Source organism: Dama dama, chromosome 28 (genome assembly GCF_033118175.1).
Source record: "Dama dama isolate Ldn47 chromosome 28, ASM3311817v1, whole genome shotgun sequence".
NCBI lineage: Eukaryota > Metazoa > Chordata > Mammalia > Artiodactyla > Cervidae > Dama > Dama dama.
Window position 1 is genome coordinate 22,921,796 of NC_083708.1, and position 27,087 is coordinate 22,948,882.

General features: G+C 37.7%; 1 protein-coding gene across 1 annotated transcript in view; it reads right to left on the reverse strand.

The window, feature by feature from the left end:
* The window catches only part of ME1 (malic enzyme 1), a 202,677-nt gene that overhangs the window by 24,674 nt on the left and 150,916 nt on the right, over positions 1 to 27,087 (reverse strand). Inside the window, exons 7-9 of the mRNA XM_061131985.1 lie at positions 16,517 to 16,626; positions 6,026 to 6,123; positions 4,158 to 4,271 (exon numbers count right to left, since the gene is read on the reverse strand). Coding sequence (XP_060987968.1) covers positions 4,158 to 4,271; positions 6,026 to 6,123; positions 16,517 to 16,626 — 322 coding nt within the window. The remainder of the gene's footprint in view (positions 1 to 4,157; positions 4,272 to 6,025; positions 6,124 to 16,516; positions 16,627 to 27,087) is intronic.

Consider the following 27,087-nt stretch of genomic DNA (forward strand, 5'->3'; position numbering starts at 1 on the left):
AACATGTTAGAATAATAATTATCTAGTCTGATAATGATAAACTCCATAAATGCACTAACTTCACAGTGATCCTTTTAGTTTTTGGTTTTATGTCTTTAAAAACTGAAGGAGCTTAACTTATACAAATTTTTGTTTAACACATTAAGATAATTTTTATATATTATAAACAATTGCATTATAAGTTAATGAAATTAATGAAATGATTATATTGGCTCTCAAGAGAGGTTGTAAAAATACTAAGGATAAAGGATAACAAGCACAGAAAGATTATATAAAACTGAGAGCTAGATTATACTAATTTAGTAATTATCCTAAGATTTACTAGTTTGGCCACAAAAATCAACATAGTAATTTTGACTGTTTAAGAATATGAAAGAAAAAACAGTGGTGAATTGAAGCTTCATATGCTTCTCATATTAACTAGTGCAAAACTATTAAACATATAACAATCTTTTTAAGCATAACTTTATTTATCTTGGCAAGGAGAATATATGCAGTTCTTTACTTTGGCAAGTAAAAAACATGAAGTAAGAGTGACGAATTAGGTCTAGGCAACAATTTCACAGTTATTCCAAATACCAGTCATGCTATAATCCCTGTTATTCTAAGTATTGTAATCCATGCAATTTGGAGTCTCAGTTCAGTAAGTCTATGTTAAAATTACTTAAGCTGCTAAAATTTATGTATTTTTATGAAGATTTCTCATTAAAATGTCATTAGAAACCACAATCGTGGGCTTTCACCTTTTTGATTCTTGAATGTATTGCACCCCAAAGTACAGCACGGTGTGTATAGCTTTTCCCACGGGTCCCACTATATACTATACATATATGTGGATGATCCCCAAATCCCCATCTCTGGGAGTCCAAATCCTTTTTCTGAGCATCAGTCTTGTCTCTTCAACTGCCAAGGGGACATCTCTATCTGAGGTCTCCATAGACACCTTTCACTTGCTATGTCCAAAACCGATCTCATTATCTTTCCCTTAAACGGGCCTGTTCTTTATTCCTTTTCAAACAAACAAACAGCAATGGCCACTGCACTTACACAGACACCCAAGGTGTCCTGCTAGATTCCTTCCTCTACTTTAACCCTCCCTCTGTATTTAACTGGTTACTAAGTATGCCAATCCTACTTCCTACATACTTACCGAATCAAACATCTTTCACTCACCCCGTTAGTGCTTTATTTCAAGACCCAACTACCTCTGATCTGTATTAATGCAACGGTTTTGTACCTCATTTCCTTTCCTCAGCCTGACCTCATCTCAGTCCATCCTCCGCGATGCCATCAGGGTGACAGCCTGAAAACTGCTCAAGTTCAGGATTTAGAAGAGCCTTCGTCATCTGTCACTCTATTCCTTTCAGCCTTAATCCTAAATGTCTCTTCTCTCAAAATAATTTCTTTTGCAAATGCTCTTATTCTGTCCGGGAGGCACTCAATCATTAATTCATTTATTAATAATATACTTATTGCCAATAACTCAACACTAGCAGGGCTCTGAAGATATCAGAGAGGTGGAAGACATGATTCGTAACTTCAATCAGGATCTCAGAGTGAACTTGCCATTCAACTTCCCTTGTTTCAGTTTGCATGTAAGAAGTTGAAGATGTCCAGGGAGATTCCAGATCAACTCCTAACTCTTCTTTTCCAACTTAGCTGGAGAGACACCTTGCTTTGGAACCATCGTCAGCCTCCCCGTGATTCTCTGGTGTGGCGGGAGCATATTTCTGTAACACTGTCACGCGGACTTGTAACTCTTGGCTTGTTCGAGTTTTCGCCATGAGGCTGGGAGCCTCCTGAGATTAAGAGCCTTACAGTATCCCCACAATAAGCACAAAGCCCAAGCCTCAGATGACTTCACTCAGCAAACGTTCTTATTTCATGATAGGATATGTCATATAGCCATAGTGTACAGTTTCTCACAGTTATGCTGATTTTTTTAAAGCAATAGCAATTTTTAAGCCAAGAAATGTAAAACTATTTCCTGTATACTATAAACAATTACACTGCCATTATTAATAAAATGATTATTTTATTATTAATAAAATCATTAATAAAATGATTATTATTATGTGGTAAAGGTATTTTCTGTCTTATTTCACAGCTTTATAGATACTCATTTGCTACAAAAAGTTATGAACATACTTTTGCTTCATTTAAAACAAAACTTCTCTATCTTTTTTAAAAAAGAACATTTTTCTAGCTTTAAAGAAAAATAATTACTAAAGAAAATTTGGAATATGTAGAAAAGCATTAAAATTAGTTTTAAAGTAATATGTATTTGAGCCATTTCTTTCTATGATTTTTACATGCAACTCAATTTTTAAAGTAAAATAGTTAAATGTAATATGACATTTTCCTATTTTCACCTAATACTAAATAATGAATCCTTCAATGCTATTTATAGTTCTTTGAAAATATCTTTGGTGGTGGTGGTTTAGTTGCTAAGTTGTGTCTGACTCTTGCAACCCCATGGACTGTGGCCCACCAGGCTCCTCTGTCCATGAATTTTACAGGTAAGAATACTGGAGTGGGTTGCCATTTCCTTCTTCAGAGGATCTTTCTGACCTAGGAATCAAACCCAGGTCTCCTGAATTGCAGGAAGATTCTTTACCGACTGAGCCATGAAAATAACTTTAAGCCTGTATATTACACCTATGTGGCTACTACCCAATTCATGTCATAGTATCCTTTATTTAGGTAAGTATAACCTATCACCGTGGGCTTCCATGATGGCTCAGATGGTAAAGAATCTGCCTGCAATGCAGAAGACCTGGGTTCAATCCCTGGGTCAGGAAGATCCCTTGGAGATGGGAATGGCAACCCACTCCAGTATTCTTTCCTGGAGAATGCCATGGACAGAGGAGTCTGGCAGTTGCAGTCCTTGGGGTTGCAAAGAGTTGGACACGACTGAGCAACCAAACAACAACCTATCACTATCTTAATTAATGTCTGATGAAACATCTCATAATTATAAATAATGCTAAGACAACACCCTCACACATACACTGACACATCTGTATCTCTATGGTAAAGATTCTTAGAACGAAAACTGTTGGATCAGAAGCATAAATTTTTTAAGATACTGGATACACAGAAAACAGCTTTCCAGAAAGTTTGCACATATTCACATGTTTCTATATCCAGTGCCTGGAGACAATGCTTATCACTGTTTTTCTTTTTTTTAAAATTCACCTTCATGTGGAAGGGGGATTTACGAGTATTTTCTCTGGCAGTTTAAGGAAGAGTGAGTGATGTGCAGAGATGACAGGTGTAGTAATAACACCTTGTAACTATGTCATTAGTTACTGTAACTATAACCTATGCAACTGTATTCTTACTTAGGTTCTCACAATAACCCTATGAAGTGGGTACTACAGTCTCTATTAAGGCTGGGAGACAACCTCAAGGAAGTTAACACTGAACCACATGCGTGCTCAGTTGTGTCCGACTCTTAGCGATCCCACAGACTATAGTCTGCCAGGCTCCTCTGACCATGGGATTTCCCAGGCAAGAACATGGAGCAGGTTGCCATTTCCCACTCCAGGGGATCTTCCTGACCCAGACACTGAACCCACGTGTCCTGCATTGGCACTGAGCCACCTTGGAATCCAGCGCATTTATTAAAGCCCTTCTCAGGAATTACCATCTAAACTCTCCAAGACTCTGGCTGAGAGAAAGTAGCAGGTAAAACAGTAGCTATTTCAGGTTTTTTCCTCCTTTTTTCCCAGTTAGTGTGTAATCTGACAGACAGCCCTTAGTGAAAGGAGCTGGGCCTAAGTGTTCCACCTGTATTAGCCTCAAACTGCCTCACTTGGAAACGAAGCTAATCCATACCGATAGACCATGGAGCTGTCAAGAGTCTCCTCACACCACAGACAGAAAGCTGAGCCTCAGCTGCCTCCTTGATTCAGCAGAAAATCCACATCATTGTGTAGCATGGTCATCTGTGTGTAATTGTTGTTGTTCAGTCACTCAGCTGTGTCCGACTCTCTGCAAGCCCACGGACTGCAGCAAGCCAGGCTTCCCTAGCCTCTCTTTTAACACAGTGTTGGGGATGCGGTAGGTGCAAACAGCAGTTGTCTTAGAGATGGGCATCCAGAATAGCATATTGATTAAAATACTGTACCTGGTTAAAAATGACAAACTCTTACCTTAACTATTAATCCTTTCGAGTCAACCAACCATATCTTCTTTATAGCTTGCTCCTTTGATAAACCTTCTTTCTCCATGGCCATGACAATCAGGTGTGCAATCCCTAAGGCAGCCTGAAAAACAAAAATGCTTCAAGTGGTTCTACATAATCCCTTATCAAGAGTTATATTTTACCTCATTTTGTCACCGTTAATAAGCAAGTACAAAATGGCTCTGTCTACCAATCCAAAGAGCTATATTCATTCAAGGCTCCTTTAAACTTCAATTTAAAGAAGTTTACTAAAGTTAAGTACAGCATGTAACAATTCACAGAAATAAAAAAGAACCCAGATCTTAATGAGCTGTAATTTAACCTTGGAGAGCAAAGTATTTTTGTCACATTTCAGTTCAGTTCAGTTCAGTTGCTCAGTCATGTCCGACTCTTTGCGACCCCATGGACTGCTGCATGCCAGGCCTCCCTGTCAATCACCAACTCCCAGAGTTTACTATGCTAAATGACAATTATTTACCCTTATTACAACAGAATCACTATTATGTGGCGTGATATTTAGCCACAGATAAACTAGTGATATCCTTGGTTTTCAGTATCTTTAATTCTGTTCATACAATTAAGATTTCCTCTGATAAGAAAATACCGAATTTAAAATAATGAACTGCTCACCCTGGCTTATCGGACTGTATTGCTTATTGTTCTGCTAATTGAATTTGAAGAATGAAGCTGGGTGATTTGGATGGGAACTTCACCAATTAGGCAATAAAACAGAACACATAAGATGTGTGTTCTCAAGCATTTATTTACTCTCTTAATTTGGACAAAGAAAGTACTGTGAGACTTATAAGATTAAAGGAATCAGCTCCTTTGGTATATGATAAATTTGGTGATGATCTGTGAAATTTCCAAAACCTTTTCAGGGACAAAGAGGGCCAGTTTCGGATCATCCAACCATGAATACCTCTTTCCTGCTGAGTATCAAGAACTGGCCTGTGGCATTCAACAAAAACCCTTTGGAAATTTAAAGAAGTTTACTAAAATTAAGTACAGCATGTAACAATTCACTAAAATTTAAAAAAAAGCAAAAAACCTCAAACCTTAATGAGCTGTAATTTAACCTTGGCTTTCATTCTGATGCGAAAATAAATTTGAGATTTATACTCTGAATATGTTCACATGTTTATAACTTGGCACGCAAATTTTAGCTTCACATATTTTGCTTTAAGAACAAGTAAAATCAAACCGAACACAGTATACATAGTTTCTACCAGTGTAATACATTTATTCATAGTCATATTAAATTATAAAATCTAAGGCTTCTTAAATGGACATAGCATTATTTTGTATTGCTGCCATCTTCTTCCAACAATCTAGAATGTTTTAGTTCTTTCGCATGTGAATTGTTGTACTGCATGATGAATCTCTGATTCAAAATATTTCTTCTAAAAAATCCTGTATATAGTTATATATGTGCATACTGAATTGTGAGTCAAATTAGGAAAATTTTGGTATGTGACACTGGAGGATACTAAAAGTTAGCACCGGCTGTAACAACTTAAAGGTTTCTATACATAATTAATCATACATTGGAAACACTTCTGGTTCATGCATGGCACCTTAAATATGCCTAACAAAAACCCATGGAAACATCTGACAATTTTACAAATTGATAGCTGCAAAAAATACCTCTATGCCTCTAAAGTCTCCTGTGAAAAATTAATAAGCCTCAAAACTTAAAGAATCTTTCAATAAAACCTGTGATTTCAATGAACTAAAAATTTCATGAGCTACTTCAGACTTAAAATTCATGAGTTATCAGAATAAATGCTATATTCACTAGTTTAGGAGAACATAAGCACTCCATAAGGCAGGTACCTCTCCAGCTCCTTGGAATAGAACTGTTTGATCAGATAGCTTGTTCTTGGTTATTCGAAGGGCTGCAAGGATGCCGGCAACTGCAACAGATGCTGTTCCTGTAACAAGTAAGAGACAGCCTGAGCGATCCTCACACGGGTGCTGCAGTACCCCAAATCCCAAGCCTCAAATTGATATTCACTTCTTGAAATCATCACACAACAGGTTAACTGATTCAGAAAGGGAACCTGCAGTTGTCTGATCCCATGCTTGCATCTGATGTGAAATCCTCAAGCTACTGACATCAGTCTTTCAAGACAGCAAGTTACTACGGTTGAAAACTTTCCAAAAAAGGTTCTACGACTGAATTTGGTGATGTGATGACTAAGAACCTGGGGTTTGAAATGCTGGAGAGGATGTGAAAAAAGGGAACCCCCCTACATTGTTGGTAGGAATGTTAAATTGGTGTTGCCACTTTAGAAAAAAGAATGGAGGCGCCTCAGAAAACTAAAAACAGAATTACCATATGATCCAGCAATCCCACTCCTGGGCATATATCCAGACAAAACTATACTTCAAAAAGATATATGCACCTCTATGCTTCTAGCATCACTATTGACAACAGTGATGGCTGTTGACAACAGCCAAAACATGGAAACAACCTAAATGTTCATCGACAAATGAATGGATACAGAAGATATGGTGTGTGTGTATGTGCCCGCATGCACACGTGTGCACACATATGCATGTATAATAGAATACTACTCGGACATTAAAAAGAACAAGACAACGCCATCGGCAGCAACATGGATGCAACTAGAGATGATCATACTAAGTGAAGTGAGTCAGAAAGAGAAAGACAAATGCCATATGACATCACTTATCTGTGGAATCTAAAACATGACACAATGAACCCATCAATGAAACAGTAATGGACTCACAGACACAGAGAACAGACCGGTGCTTGCCAGCTGGGAGAAGGTTAGGGGAGGGGTGGATCGGGAGGTTAGGGTTAGCAGATGTAATCTTTTATATACAGAATGGGTAAACAACAAGCTCCTACTGGATAGCACAGAGAACTAAATTCCGTATCCTATGATAAGCTATAATGAAAAAGAATATTTAAAAAGAGAATATAGATACATCAATATACATATAACTGAATCACTCTGCTACACAGCAGCAGTTAACACAATGCTGTAAATCAACTATACTGCATCTTAAAAATAAATGCGTTAATTAATTAAAAAGGACATGGGGTTTGGATTCTCCGGGGGATTTCCAGCTCAACCTGTTTACTACTTGAATGAATTGAGAGAAATCATTGTGGCCATCAGTTTCCTTAGCTATAAAATCATTCAATGTATGAGATGAAAAGAACTAGATGCCATTAGAAAATTTAAATGTTTTGATTTTCAACTGGAAAAACGAACACTTAATAGCCATGAAAATCTGAGGTTAGCGCAGTCTTTGGTCAACCTCCTATTTATGATAAATCATTGGTGAATCTCAAAGATACCAGACAAAATTAATGCAAAATTTATTTAGGATAAAAACTGACCTCTCTTCATTATGCCTCATGGTAGTAAAAACTTCACCAGCTCTAATTTTATTACTTTGCCATTTAAACTTTCACAGACCACAGAGTGTTTCTTTTGCTTTGAACATAATTACATGGCTCAGTTTCTTTATGGTTCACGTCTGAAATAAAACTCTGCATTTTCCTGCAGTACTTCCCAGCTGTATCTACAATTTACTCCTCTAAAGTAACGCTCTACCTATGATTCCTAGATCCCTCAGATGGGTAGTAAAACTCAGTGAAACTTTAAACTCCCTCATTTGATTAAAAACAACAACAATGAAAATCAGATTAGAATAGATTTGATGACTGACACAATGATGAAGGGTTATGTACGCCAGCTACCACAGATGCACTAAACATTTCACCATCAGTAGATATCTTCTTTTCAATCTTTTGGTTGTTTCTTTCCTACAGAATTTGGTAATTACAAATAAGATCACAATAAATGACAATTACTGAAGACCTGTGTGTCTCTTGCATGTTTTTTTATTTAGGAACACAAAAATTAAAGGCTTGCAATTTTGAGCTACCATGCAACAAATTATGAATTGTGAAAGTCATACATTACATAAAAGCCACTCTTCTATGTATTATTTAGAATGAAAGCCTGAGTAAAAGGAATACTGATCTATGTAGGAAAGATACCATGGCAGGATTACGAATGATATTTGTCTCACACATCAAGGTAAATTTGGGACTTCCCTGGTGGTCCAGAGGCTCCAGTGGTTAGGACTCTGTGCTTCCACTGCAGGGGGTGCGGGTTCTATCCCTGATGGGGCACTAAGATCCTACATGCCATGTGGCACAAAGTTGATGTAACATCAGCAATCAATGTATTTGTATTCTTGCTTTGATTTTTAAATAGAACTGGGCATTTGAGGATAGAATAAAATATTCCAAAAGATATTAGCTAGAATGTGTGACTTATTTTTATATGGTCATGCTACATCATTCTGTAGTAAAGATCAAAGTGTTTTAAGTTCAACTATATTACCCCAAATAAGGCAAAATAAGTCTCTATCTATACTGGATATCAGAGCCTTATATTTACAAGTATATTCTATAATATTTCCTGAGGACATAATGAAACATCTGAGCTTCTCTTTACAAAATTAACAAAACTAGAAAGATATTTTTAGTACTACCAAAAGGTGAACTTGAACATGATTCTTGTACATAACCTGGTCCTACCTCCTAGTGCTACTTTGATTTAAACTTCACTGCAATCAAGGGAGTAAATGTGGTAAATTGATGTTACATAAAAATGTGAGTCTCCACAATAAACTGTTCAAAATAATTTTTACTGTGAGCTTGAAAAATAAACTCTTTAGTAAATCAAAGACAGGTTAAAGTTTATCTTTTGTACTATCACTTTTAAAGAGTATGTAATATTTAACACTGTTAGCAAGATACTAAAGAGAGTCAACCTTAAAAGTATAAAAACTTCTATTCATATTTGTAAACAACTTTACTGTGAAAAGAAGCCACCAGTTATGCTGTCCTTCTGCTGTGGTTATTAAACATCAGTCTTATCTTTTATGAAAGGAAGAATTACTTCTATTCATGCAGTTTGTTAAATTTGATTAGAATTACTATATAAAACTAGTAGAGAAGACTTTGTTGTTTTCATTTAGTCGTTAAGTTATATCTGACCGTTTTTGTGACCGCATAGACTATATCCTGCCAGGTTCCTCTGTCCACAGGATTTCCCAGGCAAGATTACTGGAGTGGGTTGCCACTTCCTTTTCCAGGGGGGTCTTCCGAACCCAGGGATCAAACCTACGTCTCCTGCATTGGCAGGTGGACTCTTTACCACTGAGCCACCGGGGAAGTCCGGAGGAGGATTAGGTGTAATCAAATAATTACAATGCGCATGTGCTTTACTAAATACACAGATCAGGTGAAGGGTGAGAACTAGAAGGTGGAGGAGGACGAGCAAATTACTTAAAGCAGAGATGTTTAGTGGGCTTCCCGGTGGCTCAGACAGTAAAGCATCTGCCTGCAATGCTGGAGCCCCGGGTTCGATCCCTGGCTGGGAAAGAGCCCCTGGAGAAGGAAATGGCCACCCGCTCCAGTACTCTTGCCTGGGAAATCCCATGGACAGAGGAGCCTGGCAGGCTACAGTCCGTGGGGTCACAGAGAGTTGGATACGACTTTACAGGCAGGAACATCAGGTTTAGTGTACCTGCCGCCTGAGCACAGAGATGAAGGATGAATGTGAGAGGTACAGGACTCTGGGCAGCATACAGCATAGAGGAAAAGCAAGTGCAGAGACGGGGAGGCAGGGATAACAGCGCAAAATCAGGGACTGAACACATACTTTTAATTTTCCTTCCCATCAACAAGATCTACTAAAATAACAGAAAAAAGACCTTTAAAAATCAGAGGCTAGCAGAAGAGAACACAAAGACAATTGCAGAAGCCGGAAGCCCAAAGGGCAAATGGTAACTGACTTAGCAGAGAAAGCTGAATTCTTGGCCAGTCATGACGGCTGCTAAGCAGCAGACTGACGCAAAAGGCCTGGGTGTAGGAGGCACCAGGTACCTCTGAAGTGGGGAGAAAAAGAAAGATGGCACACAGGAAGCTGCCCAAACATTTGTTAAGCAGTAGCTTGAACCCAGATCTATTCTCCTCTCCTAATGGCTCCCCAGCACACTGGAAGTTTAGAGAGCAGCTAGAGGTTTAATCTCTAGAGAGTCCCCAGACTGTAAGACATCAGTCACTACTGCAAGGTACCAGGGAAAGAGTACAGGGGTACCATGTGGAAAAGAAGATTCAATGGATGTTTACTCTTCTCCTACTTGACTCAAAGAATACTGGCAGAAAGCTGATACTGGCAGAGATAATAAATGATATTGGGTTATTTATCACAAAATATTTTGTGAGTATCTTACCACATCAATAATATATTTTAAAATACTATTTTGCATAGTTAAAATATTGCATAGTATGAACATGTGATAATTTATTTAACCAAATCTATATTTTTTGATATTTAAAAGGTTTATGATTTTCACCATAAATACCACAGTGCAACAAACAGCTTTACCTAAATAGACATTTTTCCAAAGCAGACATACAAATGGCGAATAGGTACATGAAATAGTGCTCAACATCACTAACCATCAGGGAAATGCCATTCAAACCCAAAATAAGCTATCATATCATACCTGATTGAATGGCTGTTATCAAATAGACAAGGGACCTGCCTGTAGTTTGCTACTGCATGTGTTTCCCAAATTGCAATTCCTCTTCTATTCCTGAATAAACATAATTTCTGGTATTTAAAAAAAGAAAAAAAATAACAAGTGCTGGCAGGGATGTGGGGAAAATAGAATGCTGGTGTACTGCTGGTGGGAATGAAAACTGTTGCAGTCACTATGGAAAACAGTATGGAGGTTCCTCAAAAAATTAAAACTAGAATTACTACCATATGACCTAGTAATATGCAGATGACACCACCCTTATGGCAGAAAGTGAAGAGGAACTAAAGAGCTTCTTGATGAAAGTGAAAGAGGAGAGTGAAAAAGTTGGCTTAAAGCTCAACCTTCAGAAAACTAAGATCATGGCATCTGTTCCCATCACCTCATGGGAAATAGATGGGGAGACAGTGGAAACAGTGTCAGACTTTATTTTTTTGGGCTCCAAAATCACTGCAGATGGTGACTGCAGCCATGAAATTAAAAGACGCTTACTCCTTGGAAGGAAAGTTATGACCAACCTAGAGAGCATGTTAAAAAGCAGAGACATTATTTTGCCAACAAAGGTCCGCCTAGTCAAGGCTATGGTTTTTCCAGTGGTCATGTATGGATGTGAGAGTTGGACTGTGAAGAAAGCTGAGTGCTGAAAAATTGATGCTTTTGAACTGTGGTGCTGGAGAAGACTCTTGAGAATCCCTTGGACTGCAAGGAGATCCAACCAGTCCATCCTAAAGGAGATCAGTGCTGGGTGTTCATTGGAAGGACTGTTGCTGAAGATGAAACTCCAGTACTTTGGCCACCTTATGCGAAGAGTTGACTCATTGGAAAAAGCCCTGATGCTGGGAGGGATTGGGGGCAGGAGGAGAAGGGGATGACAGAGGATGAGATGGCTGGATGGCATCACTGACTCAATGGACATGGGTTTGGGTAAACTCCAGGAGTTGGTGATGGACGGGTAGGTCTGGCGTGCTGCGATTCATGGGGTCACAAAGAGTCAGACACGACTGAGCGACTGAACTGAACTGAACTGAACTGACCCAGTAATTCCACTCCTGGGTATTTAGCTACAGGAAATGAAATCACTGTCTTGAAAAAATATATGCCCTCCTATGTTTGTGCTAAGTCACTTCAGTCATGTCCGACTCTTTGTGACCCTATGGACTGTAGCCTACCAGGCTCCTCTGTCCATGGGATGCTCCAGGCAAAAAATACTGGAGTGGGTTGCCATGCCCCTCTCCAGGGTATCTTCCCAACCCAGGGATGGAGCCCAGGTCTCTTATGTCTCCCGCATTGGTAGGCAAGTTCTTTACCCCCAGTGCCACCTGGATGCCTCATATATGTTCACGGTGGCATTATTTACAATTGCCAAAACATGGAAACAACCCAAGTGTAAACTGACAAATGAACTGATAAAGGAAATTTGAAGTAGATACATACATGAATATTATTGAGCCACTAAAAAAAAAGAAACTCATAATTTGTGTCAATAAGGATAGACCTTGAATGAAATAAGTCAAACAGAGAAAGACTAACACTGTATGATCTCATTTACATGTGGAATCTAAAACAAAAACCAAACTCATAGATATGAGAACAGATTGGTGGGGGTTGCGCAAAAAATGTGTGAAGGAAGTCAAAAAAGCACAAACTTCCAGTTATAAGACAAATAAGTTCTGCAGATGTAACACCTCATAATGACCAAGTTAATAACATTCTATTGTACATTGAAAGTTGGCACAAGAATAGATCTTAAAAGTTCTGATCACAAGAAAGAAGGAATTTGTAACTATATGTGGTGATGGATGTTAAATTAACTTATTGCAGTGATCATTTAGCAATATATACACATAGCACACCATTATGTTGTATATATAAAACTAATATAATGTTATATGTCAACCATATCTCAAATTTTAAAATAAATATATAAACTAACTAAAAGTCTTTGTACATTTGTTTCACACACCTTCATTTACTGAGGATAAATTTCTAAAAATAGAAACCTTGGATCAAAGATCTGCTTATGACTAAGGTTTTTGACACATATTGACTCCTCAAGAGCTGTACCATTTATATTCTCACCATCGATGTACAAGAGTGTTCAATTTTTAAAGCATCATTAACAGTTGGGATTACAAGAAAAATCTTTGCCACCTTGACAGAGAAAATGAGTATCTCATTTGCCGTCTAATATGCTTTTTAAAACCTAGTGCGGTTAAACTTTAAAACATGTTTTCAGGCCAATGATATTCCTGCTTTTGCAAAATGTTCTACCATGTCTATCTTTGATCTTTACAATGATCAAAGTATTTGGTACAAGATTACCTTATTTTTTAAAAATCCAAACTAGTTTATCCTAACTAGTTTATCACTAGTCATCACTAGTAATCAAACTAGTTTATCATGGCAAAAATTTCTATGCAAAATACTTAGAAATGTCAAGTCAGAACATAGCCATTCCAGAGAGGGTATTATGGGAAGAAAAATCTCTTTTTTGTAGATGATTTTAAATGACCAGAGGATGAAACTTTATTCTTTTGATCTGAATTTGCTGAAATCTGATGGTTTCCAGATTATATTATTAAATATCTGTTCCTTAATAGATTTAATTTGCACATTTTTTTCTAGTTGGCAATAATTTATAACTAGAATGGACGAAGGTCTAAATAACAGTTGAACCAAAATCTTTATCATTTAACATTATCTTAGATCATTAATATACTAGAATTTAAGTATTCAAATACTTTTCATAAAAAGCTAATACATTTCAATAACACATCTGTTAAGAAAAAAGTCACCCCAAGGGTATAGTTAAAAGCATTTATTTACATGGTAAGGCTGTAATAGTTATATAACTATTTTCATTGGCACTAGAATCCAATTTCTATGCCCACAGTGAGGAAAGTATTACATTTGTGGGCAAAATGGTAAAAACATAAGGTTAAAAAGGTAAAATAGAAACATATGGGGAAGATGTGTCACTAAGGACACTATTTCGGTATGAAGAAGAAAGCAGAAAATAGTTTGGTCATGTCTAGTCAGAACCTCAATAACTTGCCAAAAGTTTTCTCTGGTCAGAGATTAGTCCCATTTTCTCAAACCTAACTTTCTGTTGGCTAAGGCTGCAGGACCCGAAAACACCTATACAGAGATAATGTAGACTATGTGTGGAGATTATATGTGAAGACTGACTACCTGGGGTGAGAAACTAGTCATTTAATGCCTCCGCAGTGGTGACCTGCTGTGGGGAATATTCTGCAGTGAATTCTCAGGGCAACTTCACATGTAGTGCTCTTGGTCTTGACTTGGCATCTGTCTCTTATTTCCTGCGCTCCTGACTTTAATTCTGAGGCAGCCCAAGGCTTGACTCCTAAATTCTTGACCACAGTTGACAGAAATGCTGAACCTAATTCTTAATTGCTCATTTTGTTTGATGACTTGGATTCCACGTTCTCTTCCTTAACCCAAACTCTTATACCTATTAATTCTGCAAAATGATTCAAGATTATGCAATCCTGGTTTTTAACTTCTACACAGACATTTCTGTGAGACCCCAAAATCTAAAGATAGAGAATATTAAAGAAAGGACAGGATAGGTTTGTTCAACAGTTTGACTGGTGGCTACTTTAGAGGCAGCAACGAAACGAACAGGTAAGTGACTTAGAGACACAGGTCTACAAAGTCTATGTCTGTAGCATCAAAGGCATTCTATCACCATACATTGCATTTTCAAATTAGAGTGGTAGCACATTAAAATTAGACTGCCATCATTTCCTCTCTGAAATCCTCCACACATTCATTTCTCATAAATAAAAACACTCAAAAAATAAACAAAAAAAGAAAACTGAAATAACATAAGCATCTTTGTCATAAAAATGACGATAAATTATGTAATTGGCATCAGGAAGGATGTTAGGAAAAGAAAAATTAGACCAATTACATTAGTGTGCTTCAAAATGTAAAGAGTCATTATATTTACATAGTTATATTATACTAAAGAACTTAAGCATAGCAAATTTTAAAAATCATATTTATACAGTATATTTCAGTTGATAGGGTATTTTCACAAATAACTATTTTGTCCATAATAAAAACTCTATGAGAGAAATATTATCCTCATTCTACATTTAAACTTTTCTTGGATCCCATCATTTCCAATGACATTCATCTTACTCCCTGTTGGTTATCTTCCTCCCATCATAAGTTGTATCTTGGTTCTTATCATCACTCAGAACTAATTCTTCTTGGAAGACCTACATTAGAATAACTCACTCAACATGGTCTGTAACCTTCTACCTTTTCATTTCTTTATTCAATTATCCCCATTATACCTAGTCTTTAACTTTATTAAAGATAGGGAATCTAGACCCTTTTGCCCTATCTACCCGTCCTGTCCTTACATCTTCACTTCCTTCTCTATCCAACTTAGTGCTAAAAATCAGGAGGATGAGTGATGAGCTATATTTGGCAGAGAGAGGTGAAGAAGAGAGAGACATCAGGAATTCATGGAGACAGAGAACACAAAGAGAAGGTCAAGTTTGGTGGGGAAATAAGAATTTGATGGTGGAGGAGGCTGAGTATGAGACAACTTTGAGATATCCCTAGAGGAAGTTTAAAATAACCCAATGGGTATAAGGACCTAGAATTCAAAGAAGTCTGGGCTAGAGATATAAATCTGCTAATGAAATGTGTGACCCTGGAGTATATACCCAACATATCACACAGAACAAAGAGAAAAGGGCCTGGTACTGAGTGTTGAAGCGTTCTGATTTAATAGCTAGTCACTAAAGGATGAAACTGGGGCGGTGGCGGGGGGAGGAAAAAATTCAAAAAGGTAGGAAGAAAGTCAGCAGGGGTCTGTGACACGGAAGTTAACAGAAGAGAATATTTCAAGGAAGAGAGTGGGGTCCACAATGTTAAAAGCTGCTGAGAATCCAAGTAAGGTTGACACGGATGTTAACAGAAGAGAATATTTCAAGGAAGAGAGTGGGGTCCACAATGTTAAAAGCTGCTGAGAATCCAAGTAAGGTCAACACGGGAAAATGTTCATTAGTGAAATGGAAGTCTATGCGTGATCTTTTAAGCTGTCAGAACTCATCAGGTCTTTCTCCTTTGACTCTCTGCCTGTGCGTTTATTCTACCTGCCCTTCATGAAACAGGAAGAGTAAGATTCTCACTGGGAGGTTCTGGATTTGGGGAAGTAGTTTGGGGGAGGTGGATCTAGAGAAAGGAGCAAAACAAAGCTTAGAGAAAAATAAAACAAGTAACTCAGACAAAAGCAGGTAGTCAAGTATCTACAATCAATCAAAGACAAACAGTAGAATCTGGTACACATTGTATACAAAGGCAGATTCTGTTGTGACACTTAGAAACTGTGGCTGATTTTTGAGATGAAGGTTGAAGAGAGAAGTGTATACACTCTTCATTTCACACAATGAATAATATATTTTCATACATTTCATTCTTTGTTCAGCCATAATCACTGGGGATTTTATCAGATTCTAGGGCACTCTTTCTCCAGCTCATGCACAATACATTTTAAAGTCAGAGTACTTTTCTCAAATATGTAGAATTCAATGAGAAATAGTGTGTGAAATCATCAAACATTAATTCCTGGCATTTTCTAAGTGTCTAGCACACATTTTTTTATTGAATTTGAATCCTTAGAAAATTATGAACTAATATCAAGGCACATTGTTTTTGATCCATATGCAGTGAAAATCTGATTACCTTGGATATCATCATTGAATGTGCAATACTGGTTTTGATACTTTCTCAGGAGCCGAAATGCATTTATATTGGCGAAATCTTCAAACTGAATAAGGCAGTTCATGCCATACCTATGGGACAAAACATTCACATTAGAAGAAGTTAATGAAATAACATTTAAAAATAAACCTTTAAAACTAGCCTATCAGTTCAGTTCAATTCACTAGCCTATAGAAAAGGCAAAACATTATTTTCTTTTAAAGGTCCCATCTTGCTACTTAGTACAAACATGAAATACAACGTAAGTTCAGTAAATATTTACTACATGCTTACTGCAGAAAAAGCATTTCACTGGCACTGTGACAAACCACAAAGATGACAAAAATATGGTACTTGCAGTAAAGAAATTTAAAAGTTAGTAGAAACTAAGATACTCTGAAATATACGAAAGTACATGAAAAGTAATATAAAAGTGGTATTAACACATGCTGAGAAGACAGGCAACATTCCTTACTGGGCTTACAAACCAGGTAACAAATTGAGTTTTAATCACCTCATGATTGGATGTAGGGTTCCACAAGCTGAGTAAATAGCAGAAGCAAAGTAACTGAAGTAAAATTTAGGAAACAAAAAAATCTTAAAAAAAACAGCAAGAAGCCTTATTTGGCTAAAATGGTACGTGCAAGGGTGTAGCAAAAGTCAAAGTTAGAATTTTATGTTGGAAACCATAAAAATTCTAGCCTAGGATTCTGTTGTTTGTTCTACAGTTACAGTTAAAAACCTTTTGAGTTTCGAAGTGTAGAGGTTTTTATTTCTGAAATTAACCTGTTTGAACCTTTATTTTTATGACCATCCATAGCCTAGCCTTCCAAGGCAAGGGAAATTAACACCATTGATACCACATGTATCTGAGAACTGCCAGGGAAAGCCTTATAGGCAGGAACCTCCTTGCTAGGTGATTTAGAGATACTTGGTCTCCAATCTCAGCTAGACTCTTACTGCCATACTATTTGTGTGAGTCCTTTTATTTGTCCTTGGTCAGCTTCCACTTCCACTGTACCCAAAGACCATTCCTCATCTTTGCCAATCTTTTAAAATCCTGACCTCTTAACTTTCTCCTACTTCTTGGCATAATGAGGGCATAATACATTACCTCCCTTGACTATTCTCCCCCCACTGCACCCCACATCTCTATCTTCAGCGCTACCCTTCAGGCATCAGTCAACAAGGTGTTCCTCTTCCTGCTCAAGGTAACTCACCACCACTGCCCACATTTTCATCCCTTCTTTCTCAATTAGTTCCTTTCTCCTATCTATTACAATGCATTCCTCTTGACCTCCGATAGGCAGGTGATACCACTCTAATGGCAAAAACTGAAGAGAAACCAAAGAACCTCTTGATGAAGGTGAAGGAGAAGAGTGAAAAAGCTGGCCTAAAATTCAATATTTAAAAAACTAAGATCATGGCATCCAGTCCCATTACTTCATGGCAAGTAGAAGGGGAAAAGGTGGAAGCAGTGACAGATTTCCTCTTCTTGGGTTCTAATATCACTACGGATGGTGATTGCAGCCATGAAATTAGAAGACGATTGCTTCTTGGCAGGAAAGCTATGACAAACTTAGACAGTATGTTAAAAAGCAAAGACATGGCTTTGCCGCCAAAGTCCATATAGTCAAGGCTTTGGTTTTTCTAATAGTCATGTACAGTTGTGAGAGCTGAACCATAAAGAAGGCAGTGTTGTAGAACTGAGGCTTTCGAACTGTGGTGCTGGAGAAGGCTCTTGAAGAGTCCCTTGGACTGTAAGGAGATCAAATCAGTCAATCCTAAAGGAATATTCATTGAAGGGACTGAAGTTGAAGCTGAAGCTCCAATACTTTGGTCACCTGATTGAATAGCTGACTTACTGGAAAAGATCCTGATGCTGGGAAAGACTGACGGCAAAAGGAGAAGGGGGTGATAGAGGACGAGATGGTTGGATGGCATCACCAATTCAACGGACATGAACTTGGGCAAACTCTGGGAGGTAGTAAGGGTCAGGGAAGCCTGGCATGTTGCAGTCCATGGGGTCACAAAGAGCCGAACACAACTTGGCAACTGAACAACAACAACAACATTCTTCTGGACAAGCTCCTTCCTTTTTATCAACAGCTGATTTTGAGCTTCTCATCAGAGGCAGAAATGAGATGTCTTGACCCCAAGTGTTTCCTATCCTTTCCTTTTAATGTACATGAAATAATAGTTTATAGTTTACATTGTTCTCCATGCTCTGTCATTTACCTTCTGCCCTCACAATTCTACTAAAATTGTGTGCATTAAAATTAGAATACTTCTGAAATAAAAATCCAAGGAACATTGTTTTCAAACCTTAATTGACTAGAGCTCTTTGCTGCATTTCCACTAACTCTGTTTCTTTTTTCTTGAAACTCTATTCCCTAGGCTTCTGTGATAGCATGCCTTTCAGTGCCTTCCCCCAAACTACTGATCATTTCTTCTTTCTCCCTTAGGGAATTCTTAGCATGCAAACATTGGTGTTTCCCATGACTCTGTCCTTGGTCTACAGCATGGTGTGCGTGCATGCGTGTGTGTGTGTGTGTGTGTGTGTGTGTGCATGTATGTGTCCTGACAGATGTGATCCTACTCACAGTTTTAATCACTAACTACGTACAGTGATTCCCAAATGTATGCTTCTAGTCTAATCCTGTGAACGTCAAACTTGTAAATCTCATGATCAGCTGGATAATTTCATTTGAACAAACCTCAAATTAAAAAAACTCAGAATTAAACTCATTATATTCCCAAAGAAAATATTAACTACTCAGCAAATATTTGTTGAATGAATGTAACTTACAAATACCTTTTAAGTGCAAGGTACAGTCTTAGAGATAAGAAAAGCCTTGAGTTCCTGGTAAGCTGGGAAGGGGAGATTTGCATTCAGCTCTGCCTGACAATATGGAAGAGTCTGATGTTTAAAGTAAACTTTAAGTTTATGCTTGATTCTTTCCTGTTACACTGTAGGTCATTACATATACCTTTAAGTATGTATCTTTGAATAATGCCAAGTTCTAAAACTAAGGAGACATACAACAGAAAAGTTTTATAAAGTTTAATCAGAAAAATAAACTAGTGCAAAGACTGAATAGTGCAAAGGACTGAACAGGAGCTATGTTTCATTGCAAACCAACTGTTAATAGAAAGATGCTAAGCCTAGGTCTGGTTTTTCAGTGTTTGTTATGGTCCTACCTCCTCATGGTGAAGTCTGTCTCCTCAAGACTTAAACAAACACCTTCTTATAAATCATCTATTCTGTATTTCTAACCCAGATGACTTACTGAAACTCAATCATCTTCATGGAACATTTCCAAAGCTAAGTAGTCTCTTGACTCGCAACCTCAACAATTTTTTTTTTTAATGAAAACATGTATTTCCCTGTCTCAGAGATCCAAAGACTAAAGCTATTGTCTTACTGTCTCTTTTTTTTTTAACACATTGTATTCATTTAATTACTATTTTCTATCATTTCTGGGGCTTCCCAGGTGGAGCTAGTGGTAAAGAACCCACCTGCCAATGCAGGAGACATAAGAGATGCTGGTTCTATCCCCTGGAGGGAGGGCATGGCAATCCACTCCAGTATTCTTGCCTGGAGAATCCCATGGCAGAGGAGACTGGTGGGCTACAGTCCACTGAGTTGTATAGAGTCAGACACAACTGAAGCAACTTAGCACACGTCATTTCTACTATTTAAATATTATTGGAGCCAAAGAAATTAGTCTTGCTCCTGCTAGGGCTGCAAAAAGTCTATTGGTCTCTCTGCTTCCCTCAAGCATGTGATACAGAGCTGCCAAACTCTGATAAACAGCAACTTCCTCCAGCTACTCCTGTGCTCTAAATTCAGAGTGGATTGCTGTGACGTTGACACCCAAATTCCTTAAACTCAAGGGCTTATAATCAAATACTATCTTTTCAATTGCTTTATCTTTCCCTGTATCCCAGGGTAAGTCCCTTCCCCACTGCACCACTTTTCTCCACTCTCAAACATGCCATGTCCTCCTTCCCCCATCTTTATTTTTCTCCTTTAGTTTTTATGGGGGCATGACTGCTTCACAAAGTTGCCTTAGTTTCCGTTGAGTAGCAAAGTGAATCAGCTGCATGTGTACATGTGAACACATGCCCTCTTTTGGGATTTCCTTCCCATTTACATCACCACAGAGTTCCCCCTGTGCCTTTAGTAAGGCACTGCCATTGCAAATCACCATGACTCTTGAACTGGCAAACATTTTCTGTATCAATTACATTGGGTTTAAAACTGCTAGTGTGTAGATGTCTCATTAACTAGATTAAAAGTTCTTAAGAGACTTAAAACTAAAAAAAAAAGAGAGAGAGAGAGACTTAAAACTCTATCCGACAGTACTACTTCAGTAGAGAAAAGATCAAGCGAATATAAAATGTAAGCAAAAATTTACCGAATACAATAAGAATAACTGATAGCTTAGTAATCTGCACTGCTGAATACTACGACTACCAGCTGCTTTGAATGTTGCATCAGAGCAGTGCTCAGTCATGCGCCCGCGCTCACTTAGTCCAGTCTGACTCCTCGGGACCTCAAGGACTGTAGCCCACCAGACTCCTCTGGACATGGACTTTTCCAGGCAAGAATACTGCATCAGAGTAGGCTTTCCCTTTATTTGCCCAAATTCCAGAAGTTTTAGTGTTTAGCATTTTTCACACTAGTTCAAAAAAAGCATAATCTTTCTATTATTTAAATAGACATGACTCATTTTAGAATTTCTCTACTATTTAACAAGAAACTAAATCAAATTCATGTTACTTTTTTTAAAAAGAATTGGCACTAAGTAGGCTATAGAAGTTTTCAATATCAATAGTTTCTGCTAATAGAAGTAAAAAGGTTAGACTAGTCAAAGCAAGATTTTTCAAAGAGCTCATTTAGTATTATAAGAGGTAAACACATTTTTCTCTTTTGGATAAATTCCAAAATACAAACAGGAATTTAAATCACGTTAAATTATGTAAGTCACAATCACTCTTATAATTTTTCTTCATATTTATTTGCCCCTCCTTTGAAACTACTTATTTTCTACAGTTACCTAAAAAAATAAATTCCTACAAAACTATCTTTTCCATCAGCATTTTAAAATTCTGTTCCTTATCCTTTTGTCTTTCTATCAAAGTCATTTTGGGAATATTAGTTATTTGATCAGAAGACTTTCTACACTAGTCCTTTAGGTCATTAAAAGAAGTAATATTTCAGCCCAACTAAGCTGTATTAGAAAATTCCCATATGAGCAAAAAGACTAACAGGATATGAATTAATAAGAAGTTAATGGCCTAAAAGTTCTACTGCCAGATTCTTATTAATAAATTTTCCAATACTCTCCACTCTGCCCCTAGTCCTATCTTCCCAGTCTTCCACCAACTCCTTCTCCAGTACACAATCTGTTCTTCATTTGGTCCTTTCTCTCCTTCAAGCTCATTCTTCCATTTCACCTCTGTATGCTGAAGAAAATTACTTCAGCTTTGCACTGACTGTCCCCCTAGTGAAACCAAGGAGGATCCCGTGGGATTCCTAGGCACAGAAGTCTTTCTGTCTCCCGTTTCTTGATTGTGAAGTATAGCCTTCAACCTCCATGAAGTTCCCTTAGTTCCTAAGGGCACATAAAAGCATCAAAACATGTATATTATCTAGGGTGAAACAGATCACCAGCCCAGGTTGGATGCATGAGACAAGTGCTCGGGGTTGGTGCACTGGGAAGACCCAGAGGGAGCGGGTAGAGAGGGAGGTGGGAGGGAGGATCGGGATGGGGAATACGTGTAAATCCATGGCTGATTCATGTCAATGTATGACAAAAACCACTACAATATTGTAAAGTAATTAGCCTCCAACTAATAAAAATAAATGAAAAAATAAAACAACAACAACAACAAAAAACAGCTGCTAATCAGGGAAGGGAGGGGATGCAGAGACACGAGAGGAGAAGCCAATAAACAATAATGCAGCCTTGAGGCAGGGTCCCTCATTTTTCACTCCTTGTTAATATTAGGCCTACAATTCTGAGACAGTCTCAGGGCTTCCTGGTGGCTCACTGGTCAAGAATCCATCTGCCAGTGCAGGAGACACAAGTTCGATCTCTGATCTGGGAGGATCCCACGTGCCATGGAGCAGCTAAACGCATGCACCACGATGATTGAGCATGTCATCTAGATCCTGGGAGCTGCAACTACTGAAGCCCACATGCGCCAGGGCCTGTGCCCCACGGCAACAAGAGAAGCCAGCACAACCAGAAGCCTGTGCGCTGCAACTAGAGAGTCACCCCTACTCGCCACAGCTAGAGAAAAGCCCTCGAAGCAAAGAAGACCCAGCACGATCAAAAATAAATTAAAAAATTATTTTTTAAAAAAGTTTCAAAGTACCAAATTCTGATACCATAATGCTATATAATGCCACTCTAGGAAACTGTTTAGCTATCCTGATTAAAAATTACTAAAATGTTAAGAATGGGTAAAAGCGTCTTCATGGTTACAAATCATTACCCTTAAAAAAAAAACACAAAAAAACCTTAGCAGAGAAGCAAACTCTGTGGCAGCAACTGATCACCCCAAACATAAACATCAGTCAAGCACCGTCTGGCACTCATCACGGCTCCGTCCCGTGGCTCCTGCTCTGGCCCCTAAGCAGCCCCCTCTTCACAAAGCAGAGGCTGCATGTCTTCAGACAGTGTCCTCCCATGCGTTGCCCCCGCTGCATCATGTACTGTGGTCCAGCAGCACCAGATGCTCTGTTATTATGTTCCAAAGCCCCAGAGCCTTGCGGTTACAGGATGTGAGGAGGAATCAGAGCCTTCTCAGTTCTATTCCCGGACCTACTACTTACTTGGTCCCGTGGTTTGGGGCTGTTTCCAACTTCTCTGTGGTTAAAATGAAATCCCCACAATATGATTTGCCTTCAGTGTTTAGGACACAATGTGGTCAGGCTATAAATTTATAATGTTTTCTCAGTGAAATTTGGGGATAGGCATAGGTAGTAAAGGAGTACACAAGAGGCCTTATCATTTACAAAAGGGTATTTTAGAACCGTTCCTTAGAGAATACCGCCGATCAGTTTTCATTTCATGAATTTTCTCTACCTGGTAGTTAACTCTGATTTGAGTCCTAAAGATTTAGAGAGAGGCATCCTGAATTCATTTTGTGATACAAGTGTCTTGCATCATATAATGAAAGAAAGCCATGGAAGGGATATTTTGTTCCAGATTGAACCAGCCTTGTCACTATGAAATTATAAGCAGTGGAATACAAGGTTGTTAGCCAACTGGATTCTACATGACTAGGAAAAGAACCTACTATTTCATGATCAAAATATCACATAAAACAGTGGGTATATAGTTTTAGAAGTGAACAGAAATACCACCCATAAAATTAATATGTAAAAACTGCAGAGAACTTTCTCTTGTGGCATTGTTAAATTAGACAAAACCCTTATTACAGTTGATGGTACTTACTAAGTGCCAGATATAGTTCTCCACACTTCATGGGAATTATCTCACTTAACTCTCTCGGCAACTCAATGGGGAAGGCAGTTATTATCCATTTTACATATGAAGAAACTGAGTTCAGAGGGATTTAGGTCCATGGTTGAGTTCATGCTGCTAATAACTAGTAGAGTAGGGGCTGAACCACAGGGCCAGTGGTTTTAACTACTTTATATACTGGCTTCTACAGAGCACCAATGTCAACATCAAAGAAGTGCTTTCTTTAGAAAGAAAGGGACTGTACTGAAAAAATAAGGGAGTTATAACTTCATCATAAAATTTTAACGTAATACATCTGTATGCATTCAGTATACTAGGTTATTTTTGTATTAAAAAGTGTATGGGCAGATGTTGGTGACAACATTAGTCTTTCTTTGATTACAAGCTATTAAGAAGTCACTGTTTAACTAGGTCGACCAAGCATATTTTGACTTAATAAATGTTTTTAGGATTTATTAACAGATGCAAAAAGCTGATTCATTCAAGAAGACCTTGATACTGGGAAAGATCACGGGCAGGTGGAGAAGGGGGCAACAGAGGATAAGATGGTCGGATGGCATCACCAACTCAATGGACATGAGTTTGAGGAGATAGATAGTGAAGGACTGGGGAGCCTGGCATGCTAAAGTTCACAGGGAAGCAAAGAGTCAGACACAACTTGGCGACTGAACAACAATGAAGAGTTATGTATGTTGAATTATGCAGCATTTAAGATCCAGAGCATTTTAGCTCTGACGGGTACCTTAAAGACAAATTACTCATTTTCAATAATGTAACTGAGCAACTTGAGCAGCAAATAGGAATCATGGATCTTGTCCTTAAAATGCTTACAGTCTCATTGGGAAGACAAAAGATACACGTAATTTAAAGAGGGTTCAAATTAAAAGCAAAATCAGTGATACACAAAGAGATCATTATAGTATTTAGGGAAGACAACATGAATTAAGTTGAGGTTTAAACTAAGCCCTTAGGTAGGATTCCAATGAGAAAGACTGAGGTGGGAAATAAAACCACAGAGGTCTCAGAGTTGGTGCTTAAGGACAATAGTTTGAGGAACTTAAGATCAATAATGGCCACTGAATTTCAGATTATATATAGCCTTGAATGCTAGAATAAGTAATTTGAAGTTGACTGAAATTCTCTTTGGTAAGAACCATTCAAGTTTAGTTTTTCCTTGTCAGTAAGAATTAAGAAAATGTGTTTACTCCTTTGTTAACCTACTGTAATGGCCCCAATTCCTACTACTTTGTTTCTGTATTATTTCCTAACATTTGGATAATATCTTTCATTTTTCTTATTATTCTTTCTGTTATATTTCCTGACAATTATTCTCTTTGACACTGGAAATTGTAAACACTTCTTTCCTCCTATAATCATTTCCTTATTAAGTTCACTCATGCATGGGGATTCAGTAATCATCTTCAGATGAATAACTTCTAAATTGATAATTTATGTCACTAATCCTTTAAAGAAACTCCATGTTGCCAAAATGATAGTAAGAAAGGCATGGAGAAATGTTATATTGTGAACCTTTCTATAATGAGGAATAAATGCATATATGATAATATTTTAATATGTCATCAACAATTCTTACTGTTATTTATAGTATCAGAAGTATATACAGTATCAAAAAATTAACAACTTTATGACATCAAGGACAAACAATGTATCATCAACAAAATAGAATTACTTTCTTTGGTTGTCATCTACTCAAAAAAAATAGCAGGACTTGTTAAAATTTAAGTTCCTTAAATATCAACAAATTCTGAAACTGCATTTATAACTAAAATTTATATTTAGTTTAGTGTATTTTACTCAAAAACATTTCAGAATTACATCTTGCATCCAAAATCAATGAAATCTTTTCTCTAACAATTCTAATTTAATATAAAAATATTAAACCGAGAAATTCTCAACTTTTTTCCTTACAAAACGGATCCAAATTTTTCCTATTTCCACCAATATCAAAATACTATAATCAATTTTATTTTGCCTTCTACCTTATACTCTAGTGGTCAAGCTCTGTTACACCTTCTTCTGATACACTTTTCATAGTAATTGGTATGCTTTCTAGACTAAGTGCCTCAATTCAAGTCTAGGTTCTTTGGACCACATCACTGCCATAGTACTACAATCTACTGGTTAGTCTCCTTGCTTTTGTATACTGCCCGATTGAAACCAGTTTACACAGTAAGAAAATGAAAAAATATGTTTATCCTATTTTAAAGCAGGTCCTCTGTAATGTGATCTCATCTAAACTTATATCCCCTTATTCTCAAAAAGAAACCTTATCCTTCCTTTCTTCCTTTATTTATTCATTTACCAAATAATATACTGAGCACCTACTAATGCTTGTGCTTAGTCATGTCCAACTCTTTGTCCAGGCTCCTCTGTCCATGGGATTCTCCAGGCAGGGATACTGGAGCGGGTTGCCATGCCCTCCCTCAGGGGAGCACCTACTATGGATGAGGACTTGTTCCAGGTGCGGTTGACACATTTCTGACCTCAAAGAGTTTATAGTCTTATGGTGGATACAGTAAGTAGGAGAATATAATGCAGTCTGGTAAGTACTGTAACAGAGGAAATTCAGGATTCCAAAACAGAGCAGGGTCACCAATCAAGAATTAAGAGGATTAGCAAAGGCTTTCTAGAAGAAGCTGAAGTCTGAAGGATGAGTAGGAGTTTATCAAAAGGAAGAAGACTCTATGAGGAACAGGGAACATGTTCAAAGGCCCAAGGTGAAATAAATAAATGGCATATTTCAAGAACTGAAATAAGTTATGATTAAATCACAAGGCTTGATGGAAAAAAAGATAAGAATTAAGGCTATAGAGGTAAGTAGAGCAAGATGACGCAGGTCCTCTAACTGGTGTTAAGGGGTTTGCACACCTGATCCTATAAATAGGACATTAAACAGGAGTGTAACATGATCAATTTGCATTTTAGACTACCTAGACTAGATCATAAAGACATCCTGTATGATCAGGATGAAGAATGGCATAGAGAGAAGCAGGACCAGATGTAGGAAGCTTTCTTAAGAGGCTGCCACTA